General features: G+C 37.0%; 1 protein-coding gene across 2 annotated transcripts in view; it reads left to right on the forward strand.

Moving 5' to 3' along the window:
• pbx3a (pre-B-cell leukemia homeobox 3a) overlaps positions 1-8,670 on the forward strand; it is a 46,313-nt gene extending 37,643 nt beyond the window's left edge. The window contains exons 6-11 of one of the 2 annotated variants that reach the window (XM_084415059.1): positions 804-833; positions 2,066-2,231; positions 2,799-2,876; positions 3,809-3,918; positions 4,796-4,885; positions 7,627-8,670. In XM_084415059.1, the coding sequence (XP_084271185.1) occupies positions 804-833; positions 2,066-2,231; positions 2,799-2,876; positions 3,809-3,918; positions 4,796-4,885; positions 7,627-7,719 (567 nt within the window). In that variant the 3' untranslated portion in view covers positions 7,720-8,670. The remainder of the gene's footprint in view (positions 1-803; positions 834-2,065; positions 2,232-2,798; positions 2,877-3,808; positions 3,919-4,795; positions 4,886-7,626) is intronic. The other variant, XM_084415060.1, reaches the window with a different exon arrangement.
• The last annotated feature ends 5,602 nt before the right edge of the window (positions 8,671-14,272 follow it).

A 14,272-nucleotide genomic window follows, 5' to 3' on the forward strand; every position in this document is an offset into this window, starting at 1 on the left:
TTCCTCACATTTGTGAGTTTATATCTTGCAAATCTGAGAAATTCGAGAAAAAAAAGAGATTGTGAGATAAAAAGTCAAGGGAAAAAGTGGCTATAACAAGCCTCCATATTATTCATATTTTAAAATATTTTTTATTTTTATATTTTCAGTTTTAAATTTTAGTTGAATTCTTAGTAATTTTGTATTTTCATTCATTTTTTTTTAATATATATATTTCTAAATAATTTTAATTCATTTTTCATTTTGTTTATTTCATTTTGTAATTTTAGTACTTAAACATAACTGCATTTAATTTTCATTTAGTTTAACTTATATTTATTTTTTACTTTATTATAGTTTTAGATTAAGTTGTTACTTCAGGATTGTGGGTAATGTAGTTCTTTACAGGAAATTCTGCAATTAGAAACAATATTGTTAAGTAAGAATCACACTGCCACAGAAGAACTCGATTTTTAAATTGTAATTAAAGATTATCGGAGTATGTTTTCAGTGTTTCTACTTCTAAATTCCATGTTTAAATCAATGTGTTACTTGCAGTCTCTTTGTAATAACATCTGAAATCCTACACCAAATTTATTTTCAGTGTAGAATCCAATTACACCCTCAGTTTATACATCATCTCTCTGAATGGCATTCTTACTTCCAGAGGCCGACTGTTGCTCTCAAATGAACTTAATGATGAACGTCTATCCTTTCTTCAGCCTGTTTAATGGGAGCGGGTGTTGTTTGTGTAATGGGTGGGTGTGTGGGGTGTACAGGAAGTCGTTACTGTAAAAAAAAGCCCCTTCTTTTTGTGCCCTTAGGGGAAGGGAAGCACCATCACTGTGTCACAGGTATGTCACTAAAACACGCGTCCGTCTGTCCTCTGTGTTGTCTGTCGATGTTGGTTGGTTCTGTGTGCTGAACAACGGTCATTCTTTACAGACCGCGCTGGAAATGCTAGTGTTTGAGCGGCCATAAGACAATGCATACATTTACTCGCCACTGGGAACGCTTACATGCCTTTTTGCACTTGGATCATGTCCTCTGGCTGTCTTTTATTGGCTCCCGAGATTATGACATCAGCGAGGCGTTTTTTTATTGCGCATCTTCAACTGTTCCGCCTCCCATTGGCAGTTTAAAGCCTGTTTGGAGATATTTTATGAAGGAGCCATTGCTCGGGGTGGATGTGATTTTAATATGTCTGGGTTTGTAGCAACGTTAATATTCTTTTGCACAAGGTTGGTCCATTTACAACCGTTTGAGAATAACAGTCGCTGTAAAACACATAAACATGGTTTTCTGAGAACCTTTAAATGTTTTGTTTGCAGCATATATTTCATTGGACTATGCAATTATTTTATTTTGTTTATGAATTCTATAAATGCGACAGGTAAATGTCATGAAAACTGTCAGGAACGTGTCTGGGTGACTTTCTTTTTTTTTTTTTTTCATTGTGGTAGAAACTTTTTATTAATTTTAATTTAAATAAATGTCACAATACAAACATTTTAATGGTCCTTAAAGAGGCTTCATTCTCTTTATGCAAACATTGTGAAATATTATTACAAATTAAAATAACTGTTTTAAAATGTAAACTATAGAAGCAAAACTGTTTTTAACTTTCAACTATTATTAATAAGCACCAATAATAACTGAGCAGCAAATCATCATATTAGAATGATTTCTGAAGGATCATGTGACACTGAAGACTGGAGTAATGATGCTGAAAATCCAGCTTTGATCACGGGAATAAATTACATTTTAACATATATTCACCTAAAAAACTGTTATTTTAAATTGTAATAATATTTCACAATTTTACTGTTCTTACTGTATTTCTGACCAAATAAATGTAGCCTTGGTGAGCAGAAAAACATTCAAATAAAACATAAAACAATCTTAGCAACCTCAAAACTTTTGAATGGTAGTGTATAATTTTTGTTTGTTGTTGTTGATTTTGGCATAAAAAAATAATATATAATTTAATACTTTTATAATATTTTATAATGTATAATATCATATTTTTATAGCATTTCCTCATGAGATTCCTCCACATTTGCCTCTCTCTTGCTCTCTATCTCAGGTGTCGAACTGGTTTGGTAATAAACGTATTCGCTATAAGAAGAACATTGGTAAATTCCAGGAAGAGGCGAATCTGTACGCAGCGAAGACAGCAGTGACGGCGACTCAGGCCGTAGCGGCCGCTGTACACAACAGCCAGACCAACTCGCCCGCAACGCCCAGCTCTGGTACAAACACACACACACACACACTCTATGGACGAGACCACCGGAGCTAGTTGTCACTAATGTTTTGAGTCCATTTGCACAAATACTTGTTTTCTTTAGTAGTAGTTTTGCATGTTGGTTTCAAATATAAACATGTGTTGCCCAAATCAGTGGTATCCTTAAATTAATTGCCAATTATTAACAGGTAAATTAGTTAAATAGCCCACTGTGACAACATGTCCTGCTATAGGGGTCAACAAGTGTTAAATGAACTGTATCTTTTTTCCTAGGCAGTAAGACTGGACATATTTAATAGCTTTTTTGTAGCCTGAACTTTTAAGGTTTTGTGTCTACACAGAAAATAAACCTCTGTGAAAGCAAAACTGTTTTCAACTTTCAACTATTATTAATAAGCACCAATAATAACAAATCAGCATGTAAGAATGATTTCTGAAGGATGAGTAACTTGTGTAAAAATTGTGACAACTTGCCCCGCTCTCCCCTATATTCCATATACAGCAGATCTAGTCTAATTATTTGAAACGAGTAATTTAAGAGTTTAAATGGGTTCTGTCATTTTCTCTTCAGGTTTCCAGATGAAAGATGAAGACTTTCAATTGGATGCAACAGAAGATAAAAACAATCTGTTAAACAACATTTTCACTGGTACGGCGACTCGAAGACACTTCCTGTGATGAGAATTACAGTGAACTTCCTGTCTCTGTGTTCAGTTGTGTATGTGCATATACAGTGACCACAAAAAATATCCATTTGGATAATTATTTTAACCCTGTAAAGCCTGACAAGCTTTTCTTTTTTTTTTTCTTTTTTTTTTTTAATGAAACGCTTTATCAAACCTTTAGACAAAAAAAAGTTTAGTATCATATTTGATACATCAGGCTTTTGTGGCTCATATACTGTAGTATGATATAGTGAGAATATGGAACTCATACTCGAGGATAAAAAATACCTAAATGTCATTCAAAAATGTGCAATTGGGTGCATATGGTGATATTTATATGGCCAAAAAGTAAGATGAAAATCTGATCGCTTGTAATGTACAGTACAGCTGTACAAATGTCTTAGTAAGGTGATATTTAAATGCTTAGTTTTATTATCAAAGTGTAGTATTTTAAATACATATAATGCAATGCAATACAATGATGATTGAGAGATAAAAGTTCCTCAAAATCCTGATGGATCATATTTGATACTCACATTTGAACATCTTTTCTAACAAATAATGTTTGGATAATCAAGTGAAGTTGCTTCAGTCCAGTAAGTGTCCATCTGGAAATATTACTAACAATAAAAAAGATATTCTTATGTTTATTGTATAAAAATCAGTGCAGATTTCTCAGCAGAAAGACTTGTGAACCAGGACCTGAAGGGGGAGTTTTTACAGTTACTACTAAAAGGCCTTTTACTTGGTAAAAATGACAGAAGGCATGTAGTCATTGTGTGCAACAGGTTTGATCATGTTGATCATTTGCAGGCCTTAGAAATGTGATACAGTAATATGATACATGCAAACATTAAACAAGAAAAAACTTCACTGAGCATGTTCACAAACTCACTGTTCCTCCGTCTCTCTGCAGGGTCTTCGGGTTCGTATAGTTTGCCAGGTTCGGGAGACATGTTTATGAGCATGTCCAGTCTGAACGGTTCATACCAGCCGGCCCAGGTCCCCGTCCCAGGACAGACACAGGTATCACACACACCAGCGCAAGAGCACAATATATACTATCACGTACAACATAATATGCTCACCAAGGCCGCATTTATTTGATCGAAAATACAGTAATATTGTAAAATAGTATTACAATTTAAAACAACTGTTTTCTATGTGAATATATTGTAAAATGTAATTTGTTTCTGTGATCAAAGCTGAATTTTCAGCATCATTACTCCAGTCTTCAGTGTCACATGATCCTTCAGAAATCATTCTAATATGATGATTTGCTGCTCAAGAAACATTCATTGTTATAAGTGTTGAAAACAGTTGAGCGGCTAATGTCCAACTAACCCAAAACTTTTGAATGGTAGTTTATATATATATACATATATGTGACCCTGGACCACAAAACCAGTCACATGGGTCAATTTTTTTAAATTGAGATTTATACATCATATATAAGCTTTCCACTGATGTATGGTTTGTTATGATATTAGGACAATATTTGGTTGAGATACAACTATTTGAAAATCTGGAATCTGAGGATGCAAAAAAAATTTCAACAAGAAAATCTCCTTTAAAGTTGTTCATTTATGTTCACGATTGTGCTGCATTCACTCACAAAAATAAATGTTTTATATATTTACGGTAGGAAATTTACAAAATATTTTCATGGAACATGATCTTTACTTAATATCCTAATGATTTTTGGCATAAAAGAAAAATGGATAATTTTGACCCATACAATGTATTGTTGGCTATTGCCACAAATATACCCGTGCGACTCGTGACTGGTTTTGTGATCCAGGGTCACATATATGAAATATGTGTCTAGAATACCAATAATTTCACAGCCAGCCATTATTTCTCACCGTTTATGATCTCCTGTCCTGTGTTTGTCTCTCCGCAGGGAGACTCCATACGTCACGCCATCGGTCAGTCGTTGGGTTACAGCGATGGTCTGCGGGGAAACCCACTTTACAGCCCTCATGGCTTGAACGTAAGTGTGTTATTTGAAAGTAAAACATTTAAGCCAGAAGTGTATTCCGTGCAAGTGTGCAAATGCAAATGCTTGGACACTTTCAACTAAACAAAAAGTCAAACAGACTTAAATCTGCACCAAAAGCTCTAGTGTAGAAGTGCTTTAGGGTCTGAATATCACTCACACACACACACACACACACACACACCGTCTCATGTGGTGGCGAAGGAATAATCTCTTCACAGCAGGTCTCCTGGAGTCATTCAGAAAGACGTTGTATGATCAAACCGTCGCTCCATGAGCCGACAAAGACGACAGCCGAGATTAAGACTGGGAGAGGTGATGCTGCTTCTGTGAAAAGGCAAAGATAAACGTATGGATTCATATTAATATCCGCACACGCACACAGGGCTGTTTGCTGGGATAGATGCAAATGCGTTCTGTTTCCATTTTCCAAAATGCATCTAATAACGCAACGACACGCACGGCTCTTGGCAGTATATCTGCCTTCTTATTGAACCACACACTCTCTCTCTCTCTCTCTCTCTCTCTCTCTGAGCGAATTTGCGGTCCATTTCCTTATCACTATAATAAAATATGAAACTGGAATTGCCTGCAGCTTTGTACAGATGTGAATAGCATCTTCCCAGATGAGGTTTGATAAGACATGCTTTATAATGGAGTCACAGCGTTAAAGGTTCATTTCTCTATTGAGGCGGCCACGTCGAGGAAAAAAACAATACTAATGCGTGAGGAAAAGAATCATCCATAGCCTTATCACAAAGAGAAATTAAGGACAGAACGAATAGCTTCAGATGTCATAGACATTCACATTACAAAAACAATGATTTCCAAATTGGTTTAAGTCTTGTTTTATGGTTAAAATATCTAAAAATCCTTGAAATTAGAGAGATTTTCATAGTACCACATAGGATAATAAGACTTGTTTTTCAAATACAAGACTTGTTAATACCAATTGCAGACTTTTTTTTTTTGTATAAACAAGTAACAAATAAGTGGAAAAAAATCTGCAAGTGTAAATAACAGTAATAATCTTAAAATTAGACCCAAAAATCAAGAATAGGACTTTTGCAATGTAGAATGTTTATACTTGGCTTAATAATTCAATTAAATCAATCAATTAATTAAATTAATCAATATGTGTCTTATTATTATTTTAAAGAAAAACTGCTTAATCACATGATGGTTTGCTGGTCTCGCCTGGTTTAAGATGGTTTCCTAAGCAGTGTTGGAAAAAAGTTACTTTTAAAAGTAATCTGTTACAATATTGCATTACTTTCTAGAAAGTAACTAGTTACTTTTAATGGAAAGTAATGTGTTAGGGTTAAAAAACAAAACAAATGCATTTAAATATTGCATGTTTGTGTAATATTCTGAGTTTGCATTTCACTGTTTTGAACCATCATACTCAACCATCATGTTAGGGGTTAACAGTTTAGGACCAGATGTTTGAATGAAGACCCGGAGTCAGAATTATAATAAATTGAAGAAAAGTTTTACTGAAGATAGTTGGCAGTTTCATCAGCAGAAGTCAGGAGTTCGTAGGCCGCCCCGCTTACAGTTGCAAAGATCACAGCAGTTATACTATTTCCAAGGTCTAAGCTACGTCATTGCTTACAGGCTGAATGATTCTCATTGGCTAAGAAATAGATAAACATAGTAATTTTCCACACATATACAGATAGACGGAAGCATATCTCCATAGATTATGCATCTGACACTCAGACCCTGAAGTTAGGCACGTCGTGACCTTCCAGGTCGCAGATTTGGGTTGCTGGGTTCCAGCATGTCTCGAACAACAACTCAGTCAATCTCCAATAATGCCATTGTTCCTTAACTTGTAACCAAGAAGACTAACACACACACCGACACGGTTCCCAGGTTGGATTTGGCCAGGCTCTAACTATAAACAGGAGAGTCGTCTCAAAACATCAAGATAACAAGTTCTTTCTCTCAGGATAGGACACTTTAGTCTAAATGGAAAATATAGGCTTTAACTGAGAAATGGTCCCTTAAACTATAGACTTCAATGACCCCTATATGTTTTAACACGTTGATGTTTTAACATGTCCCTATTTCATTTCTGGAAGCCGGGCTAAATGAGCAAGCACTGTTACTTCATTCAGATATCAAATACTGACATTAAAGTATACATGAAAAGAACATTTCAGTAATCACACTGGTAACTTCTATAACAAAGTAAAATCTCCAGAGAAGTCATTCGATATTTAGAAGGAAAAATATTGATTAATACCTTGATTATAATCACTCATTACATGTACATTGAAGCAGCAGTGGATTCCAATCCACCCCCTTCATTCAGTAACCATCATGTTTTCACACGGCACACACAACGCCTCTGCACTTACCATTTCTCTCCACATGGGGACAGAAGAGCTGTCAGTAAATTCATGGGGAAATTAGGCCTAAGTAACTTGCGATACCTAGAATTTGAAAAAGTAACTAAGATTGGAGTAATGCATTACTTGAAGTAAGTAATCTGATTACATTGCACAAGTTACTTGTAACATAACACTTGTAACATAACACAAGCTTCTAAAACCGTATGAATAGACCAGCCTGAACATGGTTAGGCTAGTTTAAACTGGATTTTGTTTCAGCATGGCGAACAACAGAGCGTTTTATCTGATCTTGCTCTCAAAAATCAATACCGGCTAATGTCTCCATTCTGACTTTAATTACGCCTCTCAAATAGTCTCTTGTGTGTCTCTTTCCAGGGTAACGGTGGCTGGCATGATGCGGTCACTCCATCTTCTGTGACGTCTCCTATAGAGGGAGCGAACAGCGTTCACTCGGACACCTCTAACTGACCAGTCTGAGAACCCGCAGGACAACCTACACAACTCAACAGCGTCTCCAGCGAGAACACGAAACACAGACGTGAAACCGCTCTGGTTGCTCAGTACCGTACTTTGACTAAAAGAACACCATGGGATTGATGGTACCAGCTTTCTTTCCAAAACTGGCGATGCCTCAATAAACATGGCCAACATGTGCGATTGTGGAAACAAGGGATGCTTTTGTCATAATCTCTGTGAACATCTTTGAATAGGTTTAAAAATAGATCATGATTTAAATTGACTCGTATCACTGTCTTCTTGCACAGTACAGTGTGTTCGTCCTTAAGTGTGATTTTTCTCTTGCAGATCACCAACATGATTGCGAAACTGATTTTTTTTAATCTGTATTTTTAATGATTTAACTTCAGCATTACTGTTATTCATAATAATAAAGGTCAATGACATCTTAGTTTTAACAAATTATGACAATAATTGACATCAACACTGCAGTCATGCAGATTCAGATTCAGCTATTTATATTCAGGTACAATGTACCAACATCACTACATCAAAAGAGCAAAGCTGTAGGCTTCCGGAAGTAAAATACCTTCGATAATGTCCATAAAGACGATGTATGCTGTATGAAGTGACTGTATCTGTGGAGCTGATTGGTTTCTTTCAGGTCCAGGTTGGCTCACAACTCCTCGACGAACGATGTTTTGAAATGTCTATGGAGAAAATGCATGGAAAATTGACTTCTGAAATCTTCTGGTCAGCAATGCTATCAGTAACAGTTTGCATCTGAAACATTTCTCAAATTAGAAATTCTTGCACTCGTAAAAATAAAGCTTCCAAAAAGTTTTTTTTTTTTACAGTGATGCCAGATAGAAGAACCCTTTTTGGTTCCACAAAGAACCTTTCTGTCAAGTTTTAAAGGGTAACTCTCGCCAAAATTGAACCTAGGCTCTTTTTGTTAATCTACCCGAGTCAAACTTGCGTGTAAAAGCATATTTAGAATGGAAACACCACTTTTAAGATTGACCGTATTTTCGTTTTAGGTCAAAATGCCTGTTGAATGGGAGTGAATGGGGCACGACTATGATAGCATCAAAAATGGCTATTTTTAAAACACTAAGAAGGCTCGACACAACATGAAACTGTGCTGGAAGTATCACCAGGGGCTCTACACATGAACTCCAGCATTGACTACATTGTGTGTGTACACAAAGTTGACTAAAAAGAAAGGTTTTGTACGACTCACTTTATCAGTTAGTGTTTCCGGTGGCTGGAATTTTGTCAGTCAAAAGTAGTCGATCTCCGAATGCAACGTAACATGAGGAGAGTAAAGATGGAAAGCTCCTAAAGCTTGTTTCCATTTAAATTCATGGATATTTTTTTATCTAAGTTATCATGCTTTTCATTGAAATTATACGTTCATGACATTTCCTCATATGGAGTCAGTTCATTACGTTGCATTCGGAGATCGACTACTTTTGACTGACAAAATTCCAGCCACCGGAAACACTAACTGATAAAGTGAGTCGTACAAAATCTTTATTTTTAGTAAACTCTGTGTACACAAACAATGTAGTCAATGCTGGAGTTCATGTGTAGAGCCTCTGGTGATACTTCACCGTTCACCGCACAGTTTCATGTTGTGTCGAGCCTTCTTAGTGTTTTAAAAATAGTGATTTTTGATGCTATCATAGAAGTGCCCCATTCACTCCCATTCAACAGGCATTTTGACCTAAAACGAAAATACGGTCAATCTTAAAAGTGCCGTTTCAATTCTAATTATGCTTTTAAACGAAAGTTTGACTCGGGTAGATTCACAAAAAGACCCTAGGTTCAATTTTGGCGAGAGTTACCCTTTAATATTCTAAATAACCTTTTTCCACTATAAAGAAGGTGTCGAAAGTAATGGAACCATCGAAGAACTTTTATTTCTAAGAGTGTAGAGCTACTGTTGACAGATCATGCAAACCAGATTTGTATTTGATAATGCCATTTAAGCGACAAGACATAATCAAATGATAAAAAAAAGCATTTTTGAATGTTTTTTTTTTTTCCTTACTCCATACATTCATGCTCCGTATGACAGAATATACTGATTCTTTTTAAGTTTGCTTTACTTTTTACTACTCTTTGGGTAGTTTTTAATTTGCAATGTCTTTTAAAAAATGGTTGTAATATTTAAAAAAAAAAAATGTTCTAATGTATTAACAGAATTTACACTGAGCAACTCTCTATGAAGAAAAATTCATGTAATATTATTAGTTTTTGATAAAGGAAATACTTGTATTTCTGGCCAAACAAGTGTTTCAATAAACATTTTGAATTGAGATTCTTAGTCTGATATTATATAAACTTTGTGTTATTATGTGTTTTTCCCATTCATGTTTAATGGGTAAGTTAGTGTTCTGACTGTCAGAGAGCTTTTCTGTCTTGTTGAAGCATTACAAATGATATTGTCTGTGCTCAATGTTCATATGTATTTCACTTTGCATGCTGTAGTCTGTGAGCAATTACCTTCAGACTCAATGAGACGCTACAGCCAAAAACATTTCTGCTTTTCAACATGTCTTTATCAGACAAAATATCTATAAGTGCATAGTGCGTCATTTGGGACTCTTCTTTTTTTGCCAATTTTATCATCTGCCAGACAGAAATGCTTAGGAAAAGTAAAAATAGCAGCCTACACATCTCATGTGATTTAATTCAGAAATAGAATTGATGCTGCAAAGTTTGTATTGGGTTTGTGCAAAAAGTATGAGCAATAGGAATTCAACAAATGTGACAAAATCAATAAAACTGTCCTAATAGTAACAATAATGCCTCGACAAATGAAGCGCAAAGGGGTTAAAGAAAGACTAAAGCATTTGAAAAGCTTGTGTTGAGTTGATCTGTTTGATTGGTTAACCACACACACACACACACACACACACACAGAGGGAGACGGCATCGTCAGCTTTGGCAAACTGAGCTTCATTAATAATTCCACCTGAGTGGCAATAAATCTGTGGTGGTTCTCGATGAAACGGCAACACACCCTCATAAATCAGTGAGATTACAGGACGATATTTCACGATCTCACGTCTATTTCTGTCAGTCGAACTAATAGCCTCTGCCGATCCCTCACAGTGATAGCTCATGAATCCGAGATTTGTTTTCAAAATGTCAACGGTGCAATATGCAATCTCACTGACAGTGGCAAAATGCCCTTTAATTATTTATTTACCCTCCACTGTCAGTTAAAGGGCTGAGAGGTCAGGCAGAAACGCGAGCATGCGTCCAATGCATTAATGAGAAGTTTCGATGAAAAATTCCGTATGAAGCTCAAATCAGCACAGGAGGCTGGGACCGGCCATTGATGAAACGTCTACAGCATATGATTCTTTGTGAAGCCTAATTGCAATTCAATAGCCTATTTAGGGTGAAAGATTTGTTTCTCTGCGATGTGAATTTAGCACAAGTTGTTGCCCTCTCAAAATAATGTGTCAGTTTTGACAAGCATGCTAAATAACCTTTTGCTGGTGGAGGACTACATTTGATCTACATTTACTACAGGAGCGCTGGAAACCACGGCTTGCAAGTCAACATACAGTCATGACAAAATTGAGTCATTCTCAGCACTGCACATTATTCTGAAGGAAAACAAAACAAAAACATTTAATCAAAATTCAAAATGTAATAATTTCAGAGTACTTGAGTACTGTACTTAAGTACACTTTTTGAGTATCTGTACTTTACTTGAGTATTATTCCGAGTGCCGAGAACAACACCTTGACCTTTATATGATCTTTATTGACCTCACGAAAGCCTTCGACTCAGTTTCCCGCACCGGACTCTGGCTCATTCTTCATAAGATTGGATGTCCAGAGAAATTTATTAACATCGTCCGTTCATTTCATGATGGCATGCTCGGTCAGGTTCTGGATGATGGCAAACTGTCTGACCCATTTGGCATCTCCACTGGCACCAAACATGGATGTGTGCTTGCCCCACTGTTATTCAGCATCTTTTTTTCAATGATGCTGTCTGTGGCTTTAAAGGACTGCGACTTGGGCATTCCAATCCAGTTCCGCACAGATGGCTGTGTCTTCAATCTACGCAGGCTTCAGGCTCGTACAAAGACACATTCAGCAATTCTGCGTGACCTCCTATATGCAGATGATTGTGCACTGATGGCGCACACCCTTACTGAAGCTCAGTCACTATTCGATTGTTTTAGAACTGTAGCTTCTAGGTTTGGGCTTACTGTCAGTCTAAAGAAGACAAAAGTTATGCTTCAAGCGGTGAACAAGTCAAACTCCAATCCACCGGTAATCACTGCAGGCGAGACAGTGCTGGCGGGCCTTTGACAAATTCTGCTACCTCGGTAGCATTCTTGCAGCTGATACGACAGCGGACTCCGACATCAGTGCCCGCATCGCAAAAGCTAGTTTTGCCTTCGGTCGACTGTCCAAGAGAGTATGGGATGAGCACAGTATTCGATTGGACACAAAGGTGGCAGTATATAAGGCAGTCATCCTTACAGTGCTGCTGTATGGATCTGAGTCCTGGACCATTTATCGCCGGCAGATTACCAAACTTGATCAGTTCCATATGCGCTGTCTCCGTCATATTGCACATGTCAAATGGCAGGACAAGACCCCAAATACTGAGGTACTTCAGACCTGTGGCATCACTGGTATTGAGGCCTTCCTGCTTGCTGCGCAGTTTCGCTGGTCTGGACATGTTATACGTATGGCAGATTCACGCCTACCAAAGCAGGTCTTTTATGGACAACTCCAGAGTGGCATGCGCGCTCAAGGAGGGCAACTAAAACGCTACAAGGACGGCCTCAAAGCCAATTTGAAACTATGCAACATGGACCCAAATGACCTTGAAGAGATGGCTGCAGACAGGACATCATGGCGAGCACAGTGCCATAATGCCATACACTCCTTTGAGCTCAGCCGCATCACTTCTGCAGTAGACAAACGAAGACGCAGAAAGCGCAATGCCTTAACATCTAGAACAACATCTAGCCATTTTGTGTGCGACGCCTGTGGCCGGCCATGTGCGTCAAGGATCGGCCTCTATTCACATCGTAGGACGCACCAACAACAACTGTGACGAGATCTGTCGTGTCGACAGCTCAGACCATACATTATTCTTTCTGGAAACTTTTTACTTTAACTTCCCTACACTTGAAAGACAAATGTCGTACTTTTTACTCTGTCAAGGTCCTTGAGTAGAAAGTAGTAACGTCAGTCAGGGGATGATTTTGGTTGCAGGGGTTGCATTTTGGTTGGAAATGAAAGTCGGGTTGACGTCAGAACCCGACAGATTTTGGTTTCTGACGTCAACCCGACTTTCATTTTCAACCACAATGTGGTCCAACGTTGGAGATTAAAAGATAACTATCGCCAAAATGCAACCTAGGGTCTTTTTGTGAATCTACTCGAGGCAAACTTTCGTGTAAAAGCATAATTAGAATGGAAAAGCCACTTTTAAGTTTGACCGTATTTTCGTTTTCGGTCAAATTGCCTTTTGAATGTGTCGAGCCTTCTAAGTGTTTTAAAAATAGCGATTTTTGATGCTATCATAGTAATACCCCAAGCACTCCCATTGAAAAGGCAATTTGACCTAAAACGAAAATACGGTCAATCTTAAAAGTGGCGTTTCCATCCTAATTATGCTTTTAAGAGAAAGTTTGCCTCGGGTAGATTCACAAAAAGACCCTAGGTTGCATTTTGGCGAGAGTTACCCTTTGACGTTGGATTCTGACATCAACCTGATTTTCATTTTCAACGTTGGGTTTGGTCTTCTAAATGCGAATTTTGTCATTGTTTTGGAGCACACTTGCTTATAGATAACAGTAAGGCTAAGATATATTCGTACTAAAAGCCAAAAAACTTTAAATAGGACACTATTTGAGGGAACAGCCATTTGGGTGACCGAAACCATTGTGGACGTTATTGAGTGACTTATTCAATCTCACATTCAATCCCACTACTGGAACTTTGTTCTAGAAATAAATGTGATTGATATGAAGGTAGGCATCCATAAATTCATATAGAGGAATAAGGTACTTTTAAGTATTACATATAACATAGACACTTCGAATCAATTCCCTGCATATAAAAACCAAGTCGTTTTTCTTGTTGAATATCGCAGTTGAATTGAAATTGGTTGCAAACGCTATATCTAACATTAAACTATAGCTACTCTTAACTAGCCTGCACTATAAGCTAATAACAAAACTAGTCATAGAAACAAAAATGTGTTTTCCCCATTGAATAAAGTTAATGCATTTTCAGGTTAAAGTTAAAGCATTCTCAAGTTAATGTGTCTTGTTTTAAGGTTTCATATATATTTATTGGACAACGAGACAAAAATAATAAAATATATCATTCTTTGTTTGCACTAGCATCGCTACTTTTAGTTAGTTAGTCACCAAGTATACATGTCACTAATGGTCTGATCACCTTCGGTAGAGTCAAAATAACTATATTATTAGCATATTATCTGACCAGCCCTGTGGCTACAGGAAGTCTCTGTGGAGTAGAGATTCCACACACACACACGCAGCCCGAGG

The sequence above is a fragment of the Rutilus rutilus genome, assembly GCF_951802725.1.
Source record: "Rutilus rutilus genome assembly, chromosome: 7".
NCBI lineage: Eukaryota > Metazoa > Chordata > Actinopteri > Cypriniformes > Leuciscidae > Rutilus > Rutilus rutilus.